General features: G+C 36.9%; 1 protein-coding gene across 1 annotated transcript; it reads right to left on the bottom strand.

Annotated features, from left to right (window-relative positions):
- Positions 1-1,320: 1,320 nt before the first annotated feature.
- cd44b (CD44 molecule (Indian blood group) b) lies at positions 1,321-21,236 on the bottom strand. Its single transcript, XM_053642030.1, has 8 exons — positions 20,571-21,236; positions 13,031-13,199; positions 11,702-11,838; positions 9,854-9,925; positions 6,962-7,399; positions 4,674-4,781; positions 3,709-3,787; positions 1,321-3,327 (listed from the first exon to the last, which is right to left on the bottom strand). Exons 1-8 carry the CDS (start codon positions 20,635-20,637, stop codon positions 3,114-3,116), a joined length of 1,284 nt encoding a protein of 427 aa, XP_053498005.1. The 5' UTR covers positions 20,638-21,236; the 3' UTR covers positions 1,321-3,113.
- Between the last annotated feature and the right edge of the window lie 1,641 nt (positions 21,237-22,877).

Here is a 22,877-nt window from a genome sequence, read left to right as displayed (position 1 = left end):
GAAGGAGACATTTTTCTGATGTGTCTATGGGCTGGACCTGGAATACAAACACATACATACACATGAAATATTTTGACTGAAATTTTTAACATTGACTTTTGAACATGGCAGAGATTATCAGCGATCTATCTGAAGAAGAAAATTGCAGAAGAAGTAAAAGTGGCTGCCTCTCGATATTGCAGAACACTATTGCAAAACACTATTTACAGCCCACTGACTCCTACACTTTCTGCTTCATTCCATTGAGTGGTTTCTACATGATCTGTTAAAGCTTAGTAAAATAAGTTTCCAAGAGGACACACTTCCTGAATTTCATAGTCATTGCTTACTGCTTACTGCTGGTCAGGGGACTGAACTGACATCATTTACATGTGTGATTCTGGGATGCTACAAACACACTCTGTTAAGCATCAAAGATACAATAATCCATGAGGTTCCTCATCTACTGGGCACATACTGAAGGTGAGGACATCACCTGTGATCTTGTGACAGTTGAGATGTGGGAGCAGCATGGCACTTTATTGGGCAAGTCAAAATATGGCAATATGACACTGGAATGACATACATGGAGGAAGTGGCCCAGGTCAATGCTGCCTCTCTTGAGGATGAGTCTGAGGCAACAAACCAACAGGGAAAGTAGTTCAATATTATACTGTATATGACAGCTCTAGAGAAATTAAGAGAAACTCAGTGTGCAAAACACTTTGAAAAGTAATTTCTTTTTTTAATGTAAAAACTTTCATGTGCATTATTTAAAATTCTATAATAATTGTATTTTGAGATTATGGAGTCACCAATTGTAATTTTAATAGTCTGATGATGTCCATTTCTCTGTTTTGAGGTCATATTTGTTAGTGTAGTTACTGTAAAATTAAATGCACACCATTAAGTCACATAACTCAGCGTGCTACTGTAAGTCCATGAGAGCCATATCAATATTCAACAAATCTTTCCTGGTATCTGATTGGTTAAATATCATTGTACAATTCTTTTTACTTTGTCTTTGTCATATTTCAGTATTTAGGTGTAATTTAAATTTAACAAAACTTTAATTCTAAAGAACAAAAACCATAACCAGAAAAATTCTATTTTCTCAAAATGGCTTCCATCTCTCGTGTCTCTATGCTGGGGGGAGAAATAATACCCTCTTCCATCATGACTTGGATGCCATGGCAACTACACTTCCTCCTGCTTCAAAGAAACACACCATCTTTCACCACCCGCACCCCCCACCTTCCCCCTCCAAGTCTTTCTCAAATACATAGTGCTCTTAACAATCGCTCATGCAGTTGCATATCAAACAAGAATGATGCAAGAAAACACATCTATACGTTTTTTATTTAATCCTGGACCTCACAAAATTATTTTTAATTAACAATAATGAGTTATTTGGTCAATGTACACACTCCTACCACTACTGCATATGCTAATCTTTCTTAAACAAAGCACGTTCAAGAGTAGATGCCATCATAAAAAGACAAAAGAGAAAAAAGCAGAAATATGAAACTGAAATGTCTGTATGTGGAGAAAGCTTATGTATGCTAATATGTACATATGCTTCAAGCTTTTGGTGGCAATGTAAGGTGCAAAGTATGAACATTAAAAGACATAATTTAAGCACTTTGTTCCATCTTAAAATAAATAACTGCATCACTGGTTATGTTGGTACACTCTATTATTGGCATTTTATAGCCCAACTGTCATGAGATTAAATATATGTAAATTGCATATGCATGATCACATGATAAGAATAATGATATATAATTTTCAATAGCTTTTCTTGTTCCAGCATGTTCTTTGATAGACTTTTGGAGATCAAAAATATTAAAACATTGGTATCAAGTTACAGTGTGATATTACTTCATCAATAAGGGTGCAAATGGGTTTTCAGTTACACTGACTAAAAAAATGGATATGACGGTCTGACTATTCCAATCTCATACAATAGTAAACAAGCATAGTGGTATATACAAAAGGATAAATTAAATGCAAAAAAATTTAAAAAAAAATACCAATCATCCAACCAACCAACCAACCAGCCAACAAACAAACAACAAACAAACAAAAACCAATCATTCGCAGGGGTAAAAAAAAAAAAAAGTCAGAAAAGACATTTTCAAAAGACTCTAAAACACGTATCAGCATCTCTGCCTCTTCATTTCACTTTATTTGTCCTTTCTTGTTTCATTTCAAACCCACTGAAGAGGAATTCTAGCACTATGATCGCTTTGTGCATGGACTTTAATGACCTTTATTAAAACCTTACATCTTTCTCTGCCGCCCGCATTACTATCCTATCACCTGCACAGAACCACACTGCACACCACAATATTGAAATAAAGTTTAAGTGTTTTTCCCCACAAATGCAATTTAAATAAATATTCGTTATAATTGTGAAATGGTTTTTAGATAAGCTTTAAGCTATAATCGACTTTTACATCTAATAACTGACACTAAGAGATGATAAATGTGTCTTATCTGTGTTAAGAGGCCTCAGTAGTATCAGGCATGAGATGGGGAAGTTAGGAGACATGAGCTGGTGAGCAGTATCACCATCTCTGTAACTATTTTATTGAAATCAGAAAATTTGGTTTCCGTCAGCTTTTGTTTCATCCTTAACATTATTTATTGTAGTGTAGGATCTGTAATGTTGATTAGCCCTAAATTGGGGGAGCAAAAAAAGGTGAAATCAGTTCAAAAGAACATTCTCATTTGTGCTAGATTAACCATCAGGTTTTCTCACTGTGAAAGGCAAAATGAAACTAGAAAAGAATTAAGAGCCCAGAGGTTTAAATTTAGGATGTCTCCATGGCGTGTAGAGAAATCTTTCATTTTTCCCTTTTGTCTAAAATATAACACTTTGTTGTGTTGTTTGTTTTGAAGCCACAGGAAAATTATAGTAGATTCCTTACCCTTAAGGAAATGGAAATTTTTCATATAAAAAGACCAAACAAGACTTTTGACACTTTATGTCACCAACAGTATCTGAGTGTCTGTCTGGCTCCCAAAGTGTCTAACAGCTTCTATCTCTCTGGTTAAGACTTAAGCCTTGACCCATCACTCTCTCCCCCAACCTTTTGACCCCTCATCCTCAGACCGTCTCATTCAGTCTTTCATGCTTCCTGGTTTTTCTCTGGTGATTCTTCCAGGGTGATCACAGTAAACTCCTCCGTGTTGCCATTCTCCTGGATCTTCTCTTTGTTCATAAGCGTCACCATTTCCTGCTCTCTCTCCTGAGCCTCAGGGCTGGCCGCTGATGCTGCTGTCCCATTGCCCTCACCGCTGCTCTTGGAGGTGATCATCAGAGTCTGGCTTCTCCCACACCACCTATGCCAACACACCAAACACACATTTAGATTCTGGGAGCATGTGGTTTTGGAGTCCACTGTTCTGCATGCTTCATGCCATATTGCCTCCTTTTAATCTGATTCACAGTGTGTACTGTTGATCAATACTAGATTAGTTTTGCTAAAAAGCATGCAGACTGGTAAGCTCCTCCCAGTAGTATAGTGCTGCTGCTATAAGGGCACCATCTGGTTCACTGTTCACTAAATTATGTCAAATAACCATTGACAGTGCCCAAATATTGCATTTGTATGTTTCATCAACAATACATTGCTTATGCACATTGTTTATAATGGTGAAATACTAAGAACACTTTCATTATATTAGTGTAAGAAGGTCAAAAGACCTATCAGTGAGGTTTACCTGTTCCTTGTTACCACAAGAGCACCCAGAATAATAATAGCAACGATGGCCACAATCACAATCAAGATGACCAACCAATCTGCACAGGAGACAGAATTCATTTCATCAGTTTATTAATTTAGAAAGTAAGGAATAAAATGCAAATATGCTCTTACAGGGAAATATTTAATGGTGGGGTGGTATTTCTCTTACTATAGCAATTTGCCAACTATTTTTTTTCTATTAATTAAAGACAACACGTCATACTATTATTAGGTTATAGTTACATTTCATGTTGTGGAATATCCACAAAACAAGTTGTCACTCATGCTATAACAGATATAAAACAGTCATTTCCTTAGCAGTCTCTCATTCGCTCTCTCTCTTGAATTTAATACGAAAAAAGAATGCAGCTTGTTATCTACTGAGAAACCAGAAAACTCCTGAAGATTTTCCTGTGGCAGAAAACTTGACCATAACATAGTGTTGACACTGGAGACTCCTTCCCTAAGTGTTACATCATTTAATTAACAAGACAGATTTTAATCTGTTTATTTTTACTCTTAGATTATTTTGAGCAGCCAGTATACAAGTCCCTGTGAATGAGTTGTTAGTATAGAAATGAAAGCATATTAGAATGAGTGCATTGATATAAATCTTTGTTTTAAATTACAGCTGCTACAATTGTTCTATTATGTTCTATTACTATTGTACTATTGGTATAAAAAAATAATCAACACCTTCTGACCAGTCAGATTTGAGAATTCAACAGTGCCCACTGTTGGTGGAAATATGCCATATTTGCATTAGTGTTTCATGACTAATATTAAGTAACACAATAATGACATGACTGATTAATATTGACTGATAACAATGCCTAAATTGGAAGGATCCTGGATCATTTACATTTCATATTTGTGCTTTTAGAGATTGAATATGGATTAACCAGGTATATGAAAATATGAGTGTGATGAATGTGTGTGAACCTTTAGTGCCGCCACTGCTGGTATTCTCCTCTGGTGATGAAGCTATGCCAGGTCCCTTCCTCCCTTTCGATTGCACAGACTGCCGTGAATTCACTTCAGTGGTTGGTGCTTTAGAAATAATATGCAGAAGAAAGTGCATTAAAGTTTTGTTTGTTGTTTTTGAGCTTTAAAAATATATATATATATTACTTGAATGGTTTTTCTACTGGGAGCTATTTCTATACTCAGTTGGAGGCTTCCCAGAGGGGAACCCTTCAACAGAGAATATAAATCCTTCAGGTTGCTAGATATAAACATTTTTTTAAAGAGTGTATACACATAAATGTATATATACATTTGGATGTATGAATTAGTAACCTTACACCTGGATTCAAAAGGGAAAAAATGTTTGCAGTAGTTGTCACTGAACAGTAGGGGGCGAGTGCAAGTTAGCAGCAAGCATTGTTGAATGTAAAGAGACACCTGTTACAGCATGAGAAACTTTAACTGTCTAACAGCAGAGAGGGCTTTGCACTGCACTAAAAAGGTGAGTCACAAGTCTAAATTGCTTCCACCAGGTACTAAGGGGAATATATATATATATATATATATATATATATATATATATATATATATATATATATATATATATATATATGTATATATATATATATATATATATATATATATATATATATATATATATATATATATACACACACACTCTAAAAAAATGCTGGGTTGTTTTTTCTACCCAATTGCTGGGTTGAGCCTTTTGGGTCATTTAATTCAGTTATTCTCTCAGTCTTGGGTACCATTTGGGTAGTTTTGTGTAACCCAACCACTAGGTTAGTGACTGGGTCATTCTCACTGACAGTTGAATCAATGTGACCCCCCAAACGCCTCAGCCCAGCTCCTTGGGTCAAATCGACTCAGTGCGGACTTTTGTTTGGAGAAACAAGGTTCATATGAATATATTTATCCATAAAACCATTACTGTTCACTACAAAAAGCAAAAATGTGCAATAACAGTCCAGTTTACATAAAATTAAATGCACTGCTTTCATTGTTAGCTTTGGCTTACTTATTTGTAATGCCCTCTGGATCGTAAGATGTTTTAAACATCTTCCTTTGATCTAAATCTGACGTTTTCGTCTTAAATATGTCATATTTGATTCATTTACTTCAAAGTCTAAATATAAACACCACTTTAGCAGCTCTAGCAATACATTTCTGTACACCTCGTGTATAAATAAATGAGACACCATGTTGATATATTTGTTTATAATGTGGTATATTTAACATTTTCAAAGGGTAAAAATAACCCTGAAAATATTAACCCATTTATGAAATAAAATTAACCCAGCATTTTTTTAAAAAATGAAACCATGCTTTTCGTTGAAAACAACCCAAAATGTGTTCTGTCTTATATTTACCCAGCCATTGGGCTAAAAATAACCCTATATATAGTGGCCCAGTGTTTTACCCCTCTGGTTCTGTTCACTGTGTCTGCTCTTAGGGAAAAAAGACTTTCTCAAGTGTTAATAGTTTCTTAAAGAGGTTCTACCAAAAACCATTTGTGTATGGGAAACACTCTTGTAGGTTTCTACATTAGGAACATTAAGGGTGCTAGATTTAAACTTTGTTCGAAAGACTGTATATTGAGTCAGACCATTTTTTGTATTTTTCATGAAGCATCTTCTATTGTAGATTCTAAAAATATATTGTTTAATACATGAGGAATAATTCCTGTTATCTTTTATAACATAACAGCTATAAACAGTTGTTCCCTGACCAGCCTGTCTAACTATTGAGGTTAATAAGAAAAACTATGCAGCTTGTCATACTACTGGGAAACAGCAAAACACAAAGTCTTGAAGACTTTCCTGTGACGTAAAAAACTTATTACAGCTTTAACTCTGATTGTTATAAAGCAATGATGCTGGAGAGTCCTTGCAAAAATGCTAAATAAAAGTGTCCTCAGAGAAACCGTCAGCATATCAAAAAGTACATGTTTTTTTGTTTCAGAATTTGATGATGTGGATCGCCTGCCATACAAGACCCTACAGTATGTATGTATTTACAATATAAATGTAAAAATTAACATATTAAAATGAGTGCTTTAATATAGACCTTGCATCTGGAAGTACTGTCAGAGCTGCTGTTATAGAAACAATCCTTCTGACCAATACGAATCGAGCATTGAGACCAGTCATTTTAAAACTGCTAAAGGTAAGAAAAAAAATAGAGGCAAGAAGAAAAACTGTTAAGTTTCATGGTGGGGAATCTTGTTGTCTCTTGTTCCATACCTGGTGGACTCTCAGATGTGTAATTTATGTGGTCCTCTTGTGTGTCCTTTGAGCCTTCAGTGTTTGGTTCACTTGTGGTGGTGTGTATTGCCTCTCCCATACCTGAGCCAGTGTTTACTTGGCTAAATATTATGGGGGTATTACCTGCAACTTCTCTATTTTTTTCTGTAAACTCAGCACTCTCAGTGGTCAGATCATCATATTTTCCAGAGGGTTCAGTAGTCGTGGTGGGAGGTTGTGTGTTCTGATCCAGCACATCTCCTGATACATCAGGCTCATCATGAGAGTTGTTTGCAGTGGGATTCGTCTCCTCTGTGGCAGGAGTTAGGTCATGAACAGCTGTAACGGTGCGACTGGTGTGTAACTCAACTGAATCCATTGCAGAAACGTGCTCAGCTGGAATTCTAGTGCTGTTAAAAACTTGGCTTCCACTGTTCTCTGAAATAGGGCAGAATGGAATGAGGAAACATACAAGGCAATATCAGCGTTCAGCATTTATCAATATGTTATGTCATTATCTATAACAGTAGCACATAAAGTTAATGACACAACTATTTCAAATTTCCTTATAGTACAGAACCACTTAGATGATGCTAGAATGAATTTCTGGATTTTTTTAGATTTCGTACTTTGCTTACAGTGGAGGACAATTCTATAAATGTACTAGTACTATAATGTACTAGTCCTATGTCGACTAGTACAGCTTTAACAGCTTTAATTATATATAACTTTAATATAATATATATATATATATTAAAGTTATATATAATTAAAGCTGTTAAAGCTGTACTAGTCTATAATGTACTAGTCCTATGTCGACTAGTACAGCTTTAACAGCTTTAATTATATATAACTTTAATATAATATATATATATATATATATTAAAGTTATATATAATTAAAGCTGTTAAAGCTGTACTAGTCTACATAGGACTAGTACATTATAGTACTAGTACATTTATAGAATTGTCCTCCACTGTAAGCAAAGTAAGAAATCTAAAAAAATCCAGAAATTCATTCTAGCATCATCTAAGTGGTTCTGTACTATAAGGAAATTTGAAATAGTTGTGTCATTAACTTTATGTGCTACTGTTATAGATATATATATATATATATATATATATATATATATATATATATATATATATAGTATCTCACAAAAGTGAGTACACCCCTCACATTTTTGTAAATATTTGATTATATCTTTTAATGTGACAACACTGAAGAAATGACACTTTGCTACAATGTAAAGTAGTGAGTGTACAGCTTGCATAACAGTTTAAATTTGCTGTCCCCTCAAAATAACTCAACACCCAGCCATTAATGTCTAAACCACTGGCAACAAAAGTGAGTACACCCCTAAGTGAAAATGTCCAAATTGGGCCCAAAGTGTCTTGGGCATAGAGTTCACCAGAGCTTCACAGGTTGCCACTGGAGTCCTCTTCCACTCCTCCATGATGACATCACGGAGCTGGTGGATGTTAGAGACCTTGTGCTCCTCCACCTTCCATTTGAGGATGCCCCACAGATGCTCAATAGGGTTTAGTCCATCACCTTCACCCTCAGCTTCTTTAGCAAGGCAGTGGTCATCTTGGAGGTGTGTTTGAGGTCATTATCATGCTGGAATACTGCCCTGCAGCCCAGTCTCCAAAGGGAGGGGATCATGCTCTGCTTCAGTATGTCACAGTACATGTTGGCATTCATGGTTCCCTCAATGAACTGTAGCTCCCCAGTGCCAGCAGCACTCATGCAGCACCAGACCATGACACTCCCACCACCATGCTTGACTGGAGGCAAGATACACTTGTCTTTATACTCCTCACCTGGTTGCCGCCACACACGCTTGACACCATTTGAACCAAATAAGTTTATCTTGGTCTCATCAGACCACAGGACATGGTTCCAGTAATCCATGTCCTTAGTCTGCTTGTCGTCAGCAAACTGTTTGCGGGCTTTCTTGTGCATCATCTTTAGAAGAGGCTTCCTTCTGGGATGACAGCCATGCAGACCAATTTGATGCAGTGTGCGGCGTATGGTCTGAGCACTGACAGGCTGACCCCCCACCCCTTCAACCTCTGCAGCAATGCTGGCAGCACTCATACATCTATTTCCCAAAGACAACCTCTGGATATGACGCTGAGCTCGTGCACTCAATTTCTTTGGTCGACCATGGCGAGGCCTGTTCTGAGTGGAACCTGTCCTGTTTAACCGCTGTATGGTCTTGGCCACTGTGCTGCAGCTCAGTGTCAGGGTCTTGGCAATCTTCTTATAGCCTAGGCCATCTTTATGTAGAGCAACAATTCTTTTTTTCAGATCCTCAGATAGTTCTTTGCCATGAGGTGCCATGTTGAACTTCCAGTGACCAGTATGAGGGAGTGTGAGAGCAATGACAACAAATTTAACACACCTGCTCCCCATACACACCTGAGACCTTGCAACACTAACAAGTCACATGATATCGGGGATATATATAGACACACACACAAAATGGAGGGAATAATATCTAAAGTCTACTTTTACTGTCCCTGACCTCAGGCATTGTAAACCCAATGTGTGTCTGAACAACATAATCAGCCAAAACATAATTTTTGGCATGAATATGCTGACACTATTGCAGGTGTCATTGTGTCTGCATGTGTGTCTGTGTGTGTGTACTACTAACACTAAGATACTACTACTACCACTACTACTAATTATTATTTTGACAACTATGGTATAACAATAACAACAACAACAACAACAACAACAATAATAATAATAATAATAATAATAATAATAATAATAATAATAATAACAACAACAACAATACTACTACTACTACTACTACTACTACTACTAATAATAATAATAATAATAATAATAATAATAATGATGATGATGATGTTTTCTCACCACTGGTCTCAGGATGTGCAGGATCATTCTCCACAGATTTTATTTCAAAATTGCAGCTTCTGTTAGACAGATCTGTTTTGGGAAGCATAGTTACATTTTATAAAGTCCTGAATTATTTGCCTATAATCTGTCCACAATGAGGTACCAATCAGAATGACTCAAACTGTTTACCTACAATGTATCAAAATGAAAGATCTTCTAACACTGTATCCTAAACACTATAGTTACAATCCCCTCTGAAACTATTGGAATGGCAAGGCTAATTCATTTGTTTGAACTATACACCAAAGACATCTAGGTTTGAGATCAAAAGATGGATACAAGATGAGAGTTTAGGATTTCAGCTTTTATTTCCTGATATTTACATCTAAACATGTAAAAAAAAAAAAAAAAAAAAAACATTAAACATGTAACCTTTTGTATCAGACCACCCAATTTTTAGGTGAGCAAAAGAATAGAAATGAATTAAAATGAATAACACCTAATATTTGATTGCATATCTTCTGATTGCAATAACTGCATCAAGCCTTCAACTCAGCGACATCACCAAATTATTGATTTCTTCTTTTGTGATGCTTTGCAAGGTTTTTACCACAGCCTCTTTCAGGGTTTTTTGTGGTTTTTCTGTTTGTTTGTTTTGTGTGTGTGTGTGGGGGGGGGGGGGGGGGGGGGGGGTCTCCTCTTCAGGAGGTGAAATGTTGCTCAATTGGGTTAAGGTCTGATGATTGACTTGGCCAGTCTAAAACCTTCCAGTCCCCCCCCCACCAAATAAACTTCTGAATTCATTCTGCTACTCACTGAAGATTAGTGAGCCTGTTCCAGAAGCAGCCATGCAAGCCCAGGCCATGACATTACATCCACCATGTTTCACAGATGAGCTTATATGTTTTGGATCATGAACAAATCCTTTCTTTCTCCACATTTTAGACTTTCCGTCAATTGTGTAGAGGTCTTTGCATTCCTATGCAGAAATCCAATCTGACTATCTGATTCTTTCTGCTGATAAGTGCTTTGCATTTTTTGGTTTGGCCTCTATATTTCTGCTCTTGAAATCTTCTTCAAAGAGTGGATCATGATGCCTTCACCCCTGCCCTGTGGAGGTTGTTGGTGATGTCACTGAATGATGTTTTTGGGTTTTTCTTCACATCTCTCACAATGTTTCTGTCATCAGCTGTTGTTGTTTTTCTTGGCTGCCCCATTCGGTGTCTGTTGTACACCATGGTTTCTTTCTTTTTCAGGACATTATAAATTGTTATATTTTCTATGCCAAATGTTTGTGCAATGCCTCTGATTTGATTTTTTCAGCTTTAAAATGGTTTCCTTTTCTCCCATACACAGCTCTCTGATCTTCATGTTGGCTTATCCTTTTTAAATAACAAATGCAGTCTTCACAGGTGAAACTGAAGGCTAAAACCAATTATAGATGTTCAGAGTTATTTATTGTTTACACAATCAATCTAACAGGACACACCTGGGTAACAAGAAACACCCGTCAGTCACATGTGCCAGTATTTTTGCTCACCTACAAATTGGGTGGTCTGATACAAAATGTGCTATGTTCTATGTTGTTTAACAGATCTACATATACATACCAGTAAATAAAAGCTGAACTTCTAAACTATTTTCTCATTTTCATCTTTTGATCTCAAACTCAAATGTCTTCAGTCTACAGTACAGCAAAAACAAATTAATTGGCCTTGCTGTTCCAATAGTTTCAGAAGGGACTGTATATGTATCACTACAGATAGATCTCACAGCTCAACCTGTGTAGGTATATGCTATAGTCAGAAAAATATCAAATAATAGAATTCCAACTCTTAATAATATTTTTTTCTTCATTATAATTACCTGTCTGATTATAGCAGTAGGCATCATAGTGGGAATCTGTAGGTACCAAAGTGATAACGCCCGTCATGTTAGCTGCACACAGGGCGTTCGGCACTTGTCGAGAAATGGTGATGTTTCCACTGCTGATCCAGCCATACCTGTTCACAAGTTACAGTGCATTTTCATCACTATTAGCTGTATTTATAGCATGTATACTGAACTTGTAATCAATTAATAAGACTGAATTCCAATTGTTAATCTGCTGTCAGAGAGATTATAATTAAACAGAAAAATCCCAATTACCGCAGTAAAGTTGTAGTAAAATTGTATTTAATGGCTAGTTGTCTTTGGAGATAATACTACTTTAAATCAGTAGCAGTAACCTTTGAAGAAATCCAAAAGCTGAAGCATAAAAATACTTGCAAAAGGTATTGTAGGACATACTGGGGATTGTTCCTGTCTGCTTTTTCCTAATACCACAGAATGGGCTGTGCAGATGCACTTTCAGGTGAGTATTAAGGCAAATATAATTTACATTACATAATTAAGGCATTTGTGATCCAACCTGTGCTACTGACATTGAATGCTATTTTTTATGGACACTGGAGGGCAATGACTAACACATGCTTCCTCCATGACACAAGAAGCCATTCACTGCATCTGTTTAGACTGCGGCTCATGTAAAATTATATGATAGCTGAATACACTTGGAGGAAGGATTAACTATTCTATTCTATATACACAAGTTACCATGCCTATGATTGTTTAGTGTTATTAGTGTTCTATTCGACACTGTAGAGAAAAATGTCTGGATTTGACCTCTGACTATTGTGGCACTAAGAATATGTGCTACGATTGGTAATACGATTGGCTGTTATCCGATTGGCTTGAGTAGATGGTGGGCAGAGTCCACCTATTTGTTGATTTGTGTGCACTCTTGATGCAAGAAATGTTTAAAAATCCAGAAATGCACAGGACACGATCCACAAATGAATGCCAGGCAAAGTTGTGTTTGTGACATAAAAACATATTTGTAAAAAAATGTCTTTTGCAAATCTCATTTTATGTATTTGTGAATTTAATTAACTTTTGTGAAACTCCTAACATATATTTGTGGATCTAATTCTATTTATTTGTGAATTTATTTAATTTTTGTGAATCTCACTACATTTATTTGTGGATCATAATCTATTTATTTGCAATATAAAACAATTCTAACCCCATATCAGAAGCCCCCCCAAAATCATCTCAACAGATTTGAGGATTCTTTATCAACTTCTATTATTAATTCAGCTGACATCAAGTGAGGACAGGCATGTAAATATAGATATATAGAGATTGAATATTCACCTGCAGCTCTCCAAGCCCCTGCCATGAGCAATAGTCACCTCCTCATTACTGGCTAAGGTTGTTCCCAGCACTTCACATAGTTTCTTAGCAGCCTCAAAGTCCAAAGCATATCGATAATTGCCCTGAATATGGAATACTCCCGCATAACTGCAGGATCGTAGCTTCACCTCTGAGTAGAGACGGAGAGATAGAGAGTGAGAGAGAGAGAGGGGCAGACAGAGATGCATTATTGGTGTTTACTATCATCAGCAAAAAAGCTGGGAAATAAAAACAAAAGCTGAGAAAAGTTGATAGAGGGCATTTAAATGTTCTATTTGTTTGTCACTCATTTCCAGTAACATATCCTACAAGTCCATTCTTGCTGGAAAGACATGAAAATACTGTCAAATTGGGAACAGCACACATGTGCTCTAAATTATTTTCACAATTATTTTCAGTTTACAGGGAAGGGGAGAAATCTTCTGATGCGTTTAAAATCAAACTTCCTGATCAAGTACACACACACACACACACACACACACACACACACACACACACACACACCAGATAAATTCCAAACACAAATAACCCCCAGAAGTGTTGGTACAACACTCTAAAGATTAATTCAGTTCTGGGGAATTTGCTGCTATGACGTTTGTGTCCCTGTGTTTTCACCTCTCTTTTCTCTGTCTTTACACTGAATTTTTATTTTTTTGCTTTCCCCAAAGTAACACCCTTGACTCAGCTCAGTGTCTAATTATCACACCCCTCATGAGCGGAGCAAAGCTGTATATGAGCAGAGAAAAACTGTGGATTGTTTCCCAGGATTCAAAGTCACTATGCAGGCTCCAATGGCTATACTTCAGACATATTGCAACAGTCAAACTGAATTATTCTCTGTAAAATGCAAATCAGATTAAAGATCTATTTAAAATGATGAATGTACAAAGAGAAAGAAAGCTATGCAGAGGCTGTGCTGAAGCACACAATAAAGTTTCATTATAACAGCAACCAGCACGGTAGGTAGAAAACAGCATTAAGAAACATCAGGGGAGAAAATTCTAATCTGATTTTACTCCATATTGACTGTGGGAGGGTGACCATGAATATGGATTTGAGATTTTCATTTTTAAGAGCACAATGTGGCTTGGTCACCATGGCCACACACTTCCTCATTTTCTTCTAGAGTTTGTAGATCCAGATCTATGACCAGAAAATATGTGAACTGCTCCATCATTAAGGATATCTTTCTAATATAACTTCAAGTAATATTAAAAAATGCATGTTTATAAATAGTTTCACTGTAATCAAACCTGTTTTTTTTTTTTTTTTTTAAATGCTAACATGCTAACATTTGCAGTAATTTTTATATTACATCATTATTATACACTCTAATAAAAAAAGGTACAAAATGGAGTGGAGTGACACTATCAACGGTATATTTTATGTGGCTATACAATGCATCTTTTACATACAAATGTACATGCACCTTTCAAGGCAAAAATACATACTAAAGATACAAAAGGGTACCTGGTCACTCCAGTGATAAAGGAAAGGTGCCATTTTTAATTATATCCTACTGCATATTCTGTATCCTACATTTATTGTTTGAATTTCACAACGATATCAGCTGAGAAAAACAAGACTTTATTTGATTATACATTATATAAACAATATGTTAATATCAATAAACAGAAAGTTTTTGAACTTAAATGCCATGCAACTTCAAAACTAATAGAATGTGCCACCAGTTCTATTGGACTTGTCTTGAAAGTTCTCCCTTATACTATCTTTCTTAAATTACACTACCAGATATCATATCTCCAGATAAACCATGTCTCAAAATTAACTATGATTCTGAAGAGACACCAAACTTCCCAGCATCCAGTCGCCATTGCAACAGGGAAAGCACAAATCAGTTTTCATTTCAATGAGTAAATTTTAGTGTTGCACAGTTCACACAAAGGCCACTTCTCTGTTTCTGCATTAAGTGCAGTTTCACATCCTGCTTCTGTATCTTGTGTTGTTGCAAAAATAGCCAGGAAATCGTATTGCACCTATTTAATCAGCAAACTGTTGCCATGGTGACATGCACAAACAGCATGCATGTATTTAGATAAATAAACGCAAGTGACTGTATCAGTCTCATTTAATTGTTTAATGGTTTCCATTACATGTTCAGCTATTAGAATGTAAGGTTCATAAGCATTTTTTAAAAAAAAAAATACTGGATCATTTCCATTAGGACCTACTGGTTCCCATTGTAATTTTTCCATTAGGTTTTTAATGTTGTTCATTAGCATTATCCTCTAACAGATGCATAACCTAGGGGATGACTCAATTATACTCTCAATCAAGTTAATTATTATTAATTATTCACTTGCATATACCACTTTCTGAGAAAATAATAAATCAGGTATTAAAAAATGGTGCACTTCAGAGCTGCGATGGTGACTTCCATTAGTTCAAAATATACGCCATATTTACTCCATATTCAGAGTTGATTTATGCAAGTGATTAAGTTTATTTTGTGCATGGCCCATTCAGAATATTAAAATAATTTGTGTAGTTCACTTGTCAGATTTTTCTAGATTAGAAGCATTGGACACTTTAGACCACTAGACCAGCACCTTTAAACACAAGCATATGCCTTAAACCCCAAAAACAAAGTGGGTGTTAGAAAATGTTGACTGAAGAAGCAGATTGAATTTTTATTATTGGCTATCAACTATAATAGCATGTAACATAAAATCAAGATACACATTAAAACAATAAACAAAAAAGAAAGACTAATACGATGATATATGCATAAAAGATGGCAAGCATTTAAATAAACTAATAAGAGTGTGGGATATTGTCATTATGTCACTGCATGAATTGTTACTATCACATCATTCACCTCAAATGTTCCTTAATTTAAAATATTGCTTCCATTTTCATTATTTGGAAACTTATAAAATAGCACTTGAGCACAAACAAGAATCCTTCTTAGCTCATTTACATTTATGGTCAGAGATTAAAATATTGCAACAGCCACACAGTTTACTTCCATTGCTCAGCATACTGCCTCAACGCACATCAGGAACTCAAACAGGAAGAAGAGCTAGTGTGGCTGTTAATGACAGTTGGGCAGAGGGTTACTCTGGCACACTTTCAGAATCAACCCAGCAGTGGCACACAGAGACTTACTGAATGCAATGCCATGAAGGAAAAGCATAGCTTCTGGGCCTGCAGAGTCACTTTAGAGATTAAAGACAGCATCACAGGATGGAAAAACCCATCCAAGGTGTCTTCATTTACATGCAAAATTGGTAGTCAAGCTGGTTTACACAGCATGTTGAGTCCTGCTAGTTCAAAAGCGCTGATTTTGAAAGCAACCATTGTCTCTTAATGGAGTTAAGGGCTTTGGGCAGTAAACAAATGATGTGAAAAGAAAGAAAGCGTGAGTGATGTTGTCTATAGAGAGGTTGCCAGAACCTCCAGCTGCTCTAGGTGGGGTTTGTATTTCTGCCCTGGCTTGCGGGTTTCCGATTAAACCACACAGAGAAGCAGCAACAACAGCATCAACATAGAAACGATCAGAGAATGTGAGATATTAAGGTGACTCTAAGCCTAGCTTAAAAGGCACTTTCCAAACTGGAGTTACTTTATTTAGGAAATTAGACTTGAAATTGTGATTTTAACTCATAATATGTCAATTGAATAAGTGAATTTTGGCACAATCAATGCACCAATTAACCAATTATAATATAATGAAGACTGAGCAAAGCTCATGTCAATTCAGCACAAAGCTTTGAGTAGTGTTTGTCCCCAGTATATGGTGTTCAGTCACAGTCACAGTCTTTTAAGACTGATCCATCCACATACACTCATGAGTGTAGGCAGGCAGTGAAACCAGAGATCTAATGCAGCCATGTCAAAGTCAACTGAATGACACCCCTCACCCCCACCTGCCATTCTCTACACCTCCATTGTTTTTGGAGGACATTGTCTGCAAGAAGTACTCTTCTCTAAAGAAGGCACTCAAAATTTTGAATAGGTGCACTTCTCTCTCTGCTTACTTGCTATGATATTCTGTTTAAGCATCTCTTTATTTAAAACAATTGAACCATATTTGAAAGCTGCATTAAAACAAATATAAATCAATTTATGCAAATAATAGCTCATCTGCACTATTTCAATTACTTTCTATTTCTCAAAAGATTTGAAACATGCACAAAAACTTTAAGCCTCCTTTCCACTGGATCGTTTGGATCCCCTCCTTTGATAGGGCAGTGTGGCTCTAGAAATTAATGCAGCTATATAGTGGTATAGTAGGCAAATTTGGGGTCTGCACTGAACTTGTTTTGGAGTGCAGTTTCTTCACCCTACAAAGGGTTGAGTGTATGTTAAAATGAGTGAGAAGAGGGGAAGAAAGCATTAAAATGTTTAAATGTAAACAATTTAAAATCTTAATTAAAAATGAATATGTTTAACAACAGTCCAGGAGATACAGTTCAATTGTAATATGAGAGCCTTTTCATATATTTAAGTTAAGATTTTCATGTTGAAATTAACAAAAGTCAGAAACCAATTTAGCTTGTATGTCTATGAAACATCAGTTATATGGATCATTTTGAATATTAGGTTAATACTAATTTAGGCAATTGGATTTGTGTTATATTGAAAATGCTTCACTGCTCATTAGTTCAACTAGTATGTTGTATAAATGTCTTTAAGATTATATCACAAATCCAGTATCACTGATTTACTACTACTAGACATGCCAGTAAGCATGTTTGTACTAATGCCAGCTGGTCCCTGATCAAAGATAAAAGAAGATATGAAGCCAAATCAGTAGCACGTGGAAAAGCTGGGAAAAAGCAGGTGACGCCTGTCCACGTACAAGTCTTCTTTGTGAGGCTTGAGTCGACACCAAATGGCCTTCCTCACCTTGAAACATGACACTCCAGGTAGCGTGAGGGTCTTCAAGTTTGTCGCTGTGTGTATGCGTATTTTAATGTGTCTGTGTGTGTGGGGAGGGGGTGTTCAATGATACACACATTCCTGTGACTAGAACTCCACTCAAATGCTCCTTGTTCGGCGTAACTGCATATGACTGAGCTGCTTGCTGCCGTTCAGCAAAGCTGGTCATTCACCTTATGTAAACACACACAAACACACACTTCTTGTGGCTATATAAAGGCCTTTGCAGCACATTTGTTAGAAATTTGTATCTATGAAGTGGAAAAACATTTTTTTTAAACCCCACACACTGTTGATCATGCTGATGTGTTGCATCTAATGTGGGAGGAAGATGGAAAGGTAACATTTACTAAAAAAAAAATCCCCATTAATGTTATAGATTAGGAAAACCCCCACAGGAAACAGAGAAGGTGACATTTATGTATGTTGAATGAAGGAATTTCAGATGTATTAAAGGAAGGTGTCAGTGATGTTTAGGTCTGAACATTTTTACACACTTGTAATATTTGTGATATATGCACATCCAGCTAATCAGTATAAAAAAGCCTGTGCTTTGAGCATGTCATTTTACAGGATGCGCTAAAGGGAGGGGCTGCATTTGGTTGAGATTTGACTTTCAAAACAGGAAACGTCATTTAACTTATGCCCAAACTGATGACTTTATTTTTACTAGACAATTGACAATTACAAAATACAATCAGAAGGCCCAAAATAGAAGAAATTGGTTAACTGATTAATTCATTTTCTGTTTGTGACCAGATCATCATGAGTTCAAGTCCCAGAACTGGAAAGAGTTGATGAGAGTGAACTTGCACCCAAAGATAGACTAGTTTCACCATTCTGTCTTACTACATTTGGGGAATCTGTCCTTACACTTCATCTCATGTGTAACAAGGAAAGTCAGGATATGTAAAAAAAAAAAATCCTAGCTATCCAAGTGAAGCAATCAAAGTTGCTTGTTTCATCAGAATGCCCTTGAAGACACAAAGTGAAGGTCATGTACAACTACAAAGACAGACTGAACCAAGCATGTTCCTGAGAGCACCAGAGAAAGCCCATGTTCCTGTATCTTGGCTCTTGAGAAATCTAGGCAGACTACTCAGCCTTCACAGGAAAAAAAAGAACAGTACACACCAACCACAACATGGAGTCCAGTAAGACACACCCAGTTAGTGTGTATGTTGGGTGAATTTGTGGAACCTGGTTTCAGGAAAAACGAGCGAGGGCAACGTGGTTGGAAATCACATACAGAATGTCAAACAGATGGTCATGTATTAACCCTGCTACTAAGCCTATTCTTTATCTTTACAACTTGCACAAATTAAGCTAAATAAATTATTACAAATTTGTAAGAGCCTGTTGGGCTGTGTTGGCTCTCTCAATGTCATATTAGCTTCATGCCACCCTGGCTGTGATGGATAGTAAGCAGTGTGGTGCTTTACCCTTGGGGTATCTCACAACAAATCTCATTTTCTCAGCTCACCATGGAGGTTGTGATTTGTCTGCTGACTTGCTACTTTTGAGCTACCTTTCTTTTGCACTCACTCTTTTCCATTTTCACTTTTGCACAGTGCACAGTACAAGCCCTAAACCTACAAACACCATCCTAAACCACCTCCTGTTTCGCTTGCTTGGCCATGGCAGACATTTACAGCTCCACAGTGGTAGCTCACTGGAAGCCATCCAAAGAGTCTCCCCAATTCTCCCTTACCACACACACACACACACACACACACACACACACACACACACACACAGAGAGAGAGAGAGAGAGAGAGCTAGACCAGATATATTCACTATCCACTTCCCAATTCAAAGACATACACATACAATTATACCTGCTAGCTTCACTACCAGCTTCCTAAGCTGAGATTTTCAGGACTGACACACTTCAAAACCACAACTTCACAATAAGAATAGACTGAGCTAGAAACAGTGAGTGAAGGAAAAGCAGAATAATAGCAGCACAGTTGATCAATTTCCTTTGTGTAGCTCAGTTCTTATTGTAAGCTGGAAAAGCTGTGAAAGGAAGAAGCACACTGATCCAGCCGAGCGTTTCAATATATAGGCAGAATAAAATGATGTGATATTGAAGATTAAAAAAAAGATAGACCTGCATATATTTAAAGCACAGACTCCATTTCACCAAGTATGTCTGTGCCTCTTCCCAGTTCTCTCTCTCTCTCTCTCTCTCTCTCTCTCTCTCTCTCTCTCTCTCTCTATCTCTCTCTCTCCGTCTGTCTATGTTTCTCCATATCTCCCTCTTTCTGTCTGGCAGCCGTGTCCTTTGTCTGCTCTGTCTGCCACAGGAAATGCATGCTGTCTCACCGGCATCCATGTATTCATTTCTTACAGCCACACACATTTGCATGCACACTCAATGAAATCACTTCACAAAGCACAAAAAAGCACACAGCAGTAACATTTACTTCCTTCAAAAATCAGTACAAAAAAAATATATATATATATATATATATATATATATATATATATATATATATATATATATATATATATATATATATATATAATTTTATAAAATATATATTCAAGACACGATAAATTACCAACATTGAAACAAGTGCTTTTCTCTCACCTTGAACAGAGCTTGCCCAAGAGGAGGCCAGCAATCCAGAGGTGAGTCCGAGTAGGAGAATCCACATGCTGGCTGAGGAGAGACTGTAGAAGATTCCTATATTCCTGTACCTCCTCTCTGACTAGTAAAGCTACCGAGAATATGGATTGATTGAATGAATGAGTATGAGTAAGGGAGTGAGTGAATGAGTGACAGAGAGAGAGAGGGAGGGAGTAGGGGTCCAGTGCCCACAGGGGAGTGTTCAGTGGGTTGCTGCTAGCCTGTCGAAGACGGAAGACTTTGCTCTAACTTTTCACTGGTGCGTCTGGGTGTGCGTGTGTTTGAGAGCGAGAGAGCGAGAGAGAGAGAAGGTCTCACTATCACTGCTATCATGGAAGAGGGTGGTGCGTATATGAACACACCCTTCTACCCCTCCCTCTACTTCTCCCTCCCTTCCTCCTTTCCTCTCACCCTCTCTCTTATCCTTAGCTTTGGTTTGTATGGTTTTATTGCTTCAGTTAAGGTCTCCTGTTGCTCCATGTCAAAGCCTCTCTCGCTGCTCAGCCGCTTCTCTTTTGCTACTCGGTGTGCCAAGGTCCTCAGCATCCACACAGCACACATCTGCTCCTTTGTAATTGCCTCCTTCTGAACTGGCACTCAATTCACTACCTTTTCTTTCAGCCAGACGTCTCACCCCCTCACTCCTCCTTGTGCAGAGTGCAAGAAGAAGAATCCAACTGTCACTCTGCACACAAAAATACTTTTCTAAGCAATAATTACACAGTGTTTCAAACTGTTTCAAACATACTCATTTAAGGCATATGTGTGTGTGTGTATATATATCACAGCATTGTTTAAACTGAACATCATGCAACAGCCATAAGAATTTGAATGAACGAGAGCAACATGAGTGAATTGTGCTTGATTTTGTATGAGTTAAGAGAAGAGACGGGACTGAACTCTAACCTTCCTGAAGAATTTTTACTTTGATTTTTTTTTTAAAAGGGGAAATGGAAACCCTCTATAAAGAACCATTAAGGAAATGGACAAAATGGACCCCAACCTCTTAAAGCTCCTGTAAAATTTGCCTAAAACTCAAGTGCCTAAAAATTCAAGGCATACCCAAGGTAAAATTAAAGCTGTTCTTGAACCATTTGGAGTACATGTATGGTTTTGGCCTCTCTTGAAAGGTGATACTCCAGAAGTCACAATTGTACAGATGTCTACAGCTGGGAGCTATTGGCTGGAAAACACAACTGGACCACAGCATGAAGCATTTCCTAGTCCAAGTTCAAATTTTATACCAATACCAAAGAAAAGTAATAACTTACACATGTTTTTCTAAGGGTATGTCCATGCATTTTACCAAAATCACCTTTTGGAAACTCCAAAGGGCTCTTGGTCACCATGTACACCTAGGTTAAAAAGGCAACTACTCTTGATTTTTCCCATAATTTTGGGTACTAATGAAAGGTGACACTAATAGCTATCATATCACATATCCAGCAATCTACAAAATGTATATTTATATGTATATTCATAGTTGAATCCTTTGTGTGTTTTTCCTACATATTCTTTTTACCCCCTTAGAGTCTAACCTTCATAAGAAATCACTCATGCAAATTCTAATTTAAAAGCATGATTCATTGACTCTATGTCAAACAATTCAGCAACTGAGAAGAAGACTTTTAATGTCTCCAACAGCCAACACCCATCAACGTGGTTTGGAGAAATCAAAACAGCTAAACCAACGATGTGGCCAGCAGCATGGTGATTCAGAAACCATAATCATTCCAGGTGTTATTACTCACTGTGGCATGAGCAAAATCAATGTAATATGTATAAAAAAAAATCCCACCCTCCTTCTGTTTAATGAACATGATGGCTCATGATAGATCATGTCTGTGGATGAGTAGTGTGTATGCATTGTAAAGGCTTTGAACTCCTGAGTCCTATCTGACATTTCATGAACAGGTGACAGACATGGCGTAAATGTTGAATGTTGCCGCATCTATGAGGATTATCCATGCAGTAAAGACAAATTACACCAATAAAAATAGTAATGATTTCTTCACAGTTGTTACAACTCACCTAATTTAACATGAGTATAATCTACTCTCTCCTACACACAGAGATGTTGTGAGAAAAGCTGTGGTTGCAGATTGCAGGAGATCCACATGACATATTGTGACACCTAATAACACCAGCAGGCAAATAGAGAAAGTTGCTTTTAAAGATCTCAGTAAGAGCATTACCTGTATCATTTCCTATGTTTATTTTTGATGCATTTCAACTGACACTCAGGATTGACTGCATATGTTTTGAAAA

The sequence above is a fragment of the Ictalurus furcatus genome, chromosome 14 (assembly GCF_023375685.1).
Source record: "Ictalurus furcatus strain D&B chromosome 14, Billie_1.0, whole genome shotgun sequence".
NCBI lineage: Eukaryota > Metazoa > Chordata > Actinopteri > Siluriformes > Ictaluridae > Ictalurus > Ictalurus furcatus.
The sequence above is the reverse complement of the archived record's forward strand: the minus strand, read 5'-3'. Positions and strand labels throughout refer to the sequence as shown.

Excerpts from the sequence above, each read along its gene's own strand:
- cd44b (XM_053642030.1), bottom strand. The coding sequence starts at position 20,637 with ATGTGGATTCTCCTACTCGGACTCACCTCTGGATTGCTGGCCTCCTCT. Across the intron at positions 13,200-20,570 it reads TTGGGCAAGCTCTGTTCAAG|AGGTGAAGCTACGATCCTGC; the intron begins GTGAGAGAAAAG and ends GTCTCTACTCAG. Across the intron at positions 3,328-3,708 it reads CTTGTGGTAACAAGGAACAG|GTGGTGTGGGAGAAGCCAGA; the intron begins GTAAACCTCACT and ends GTGTTGGCATAG.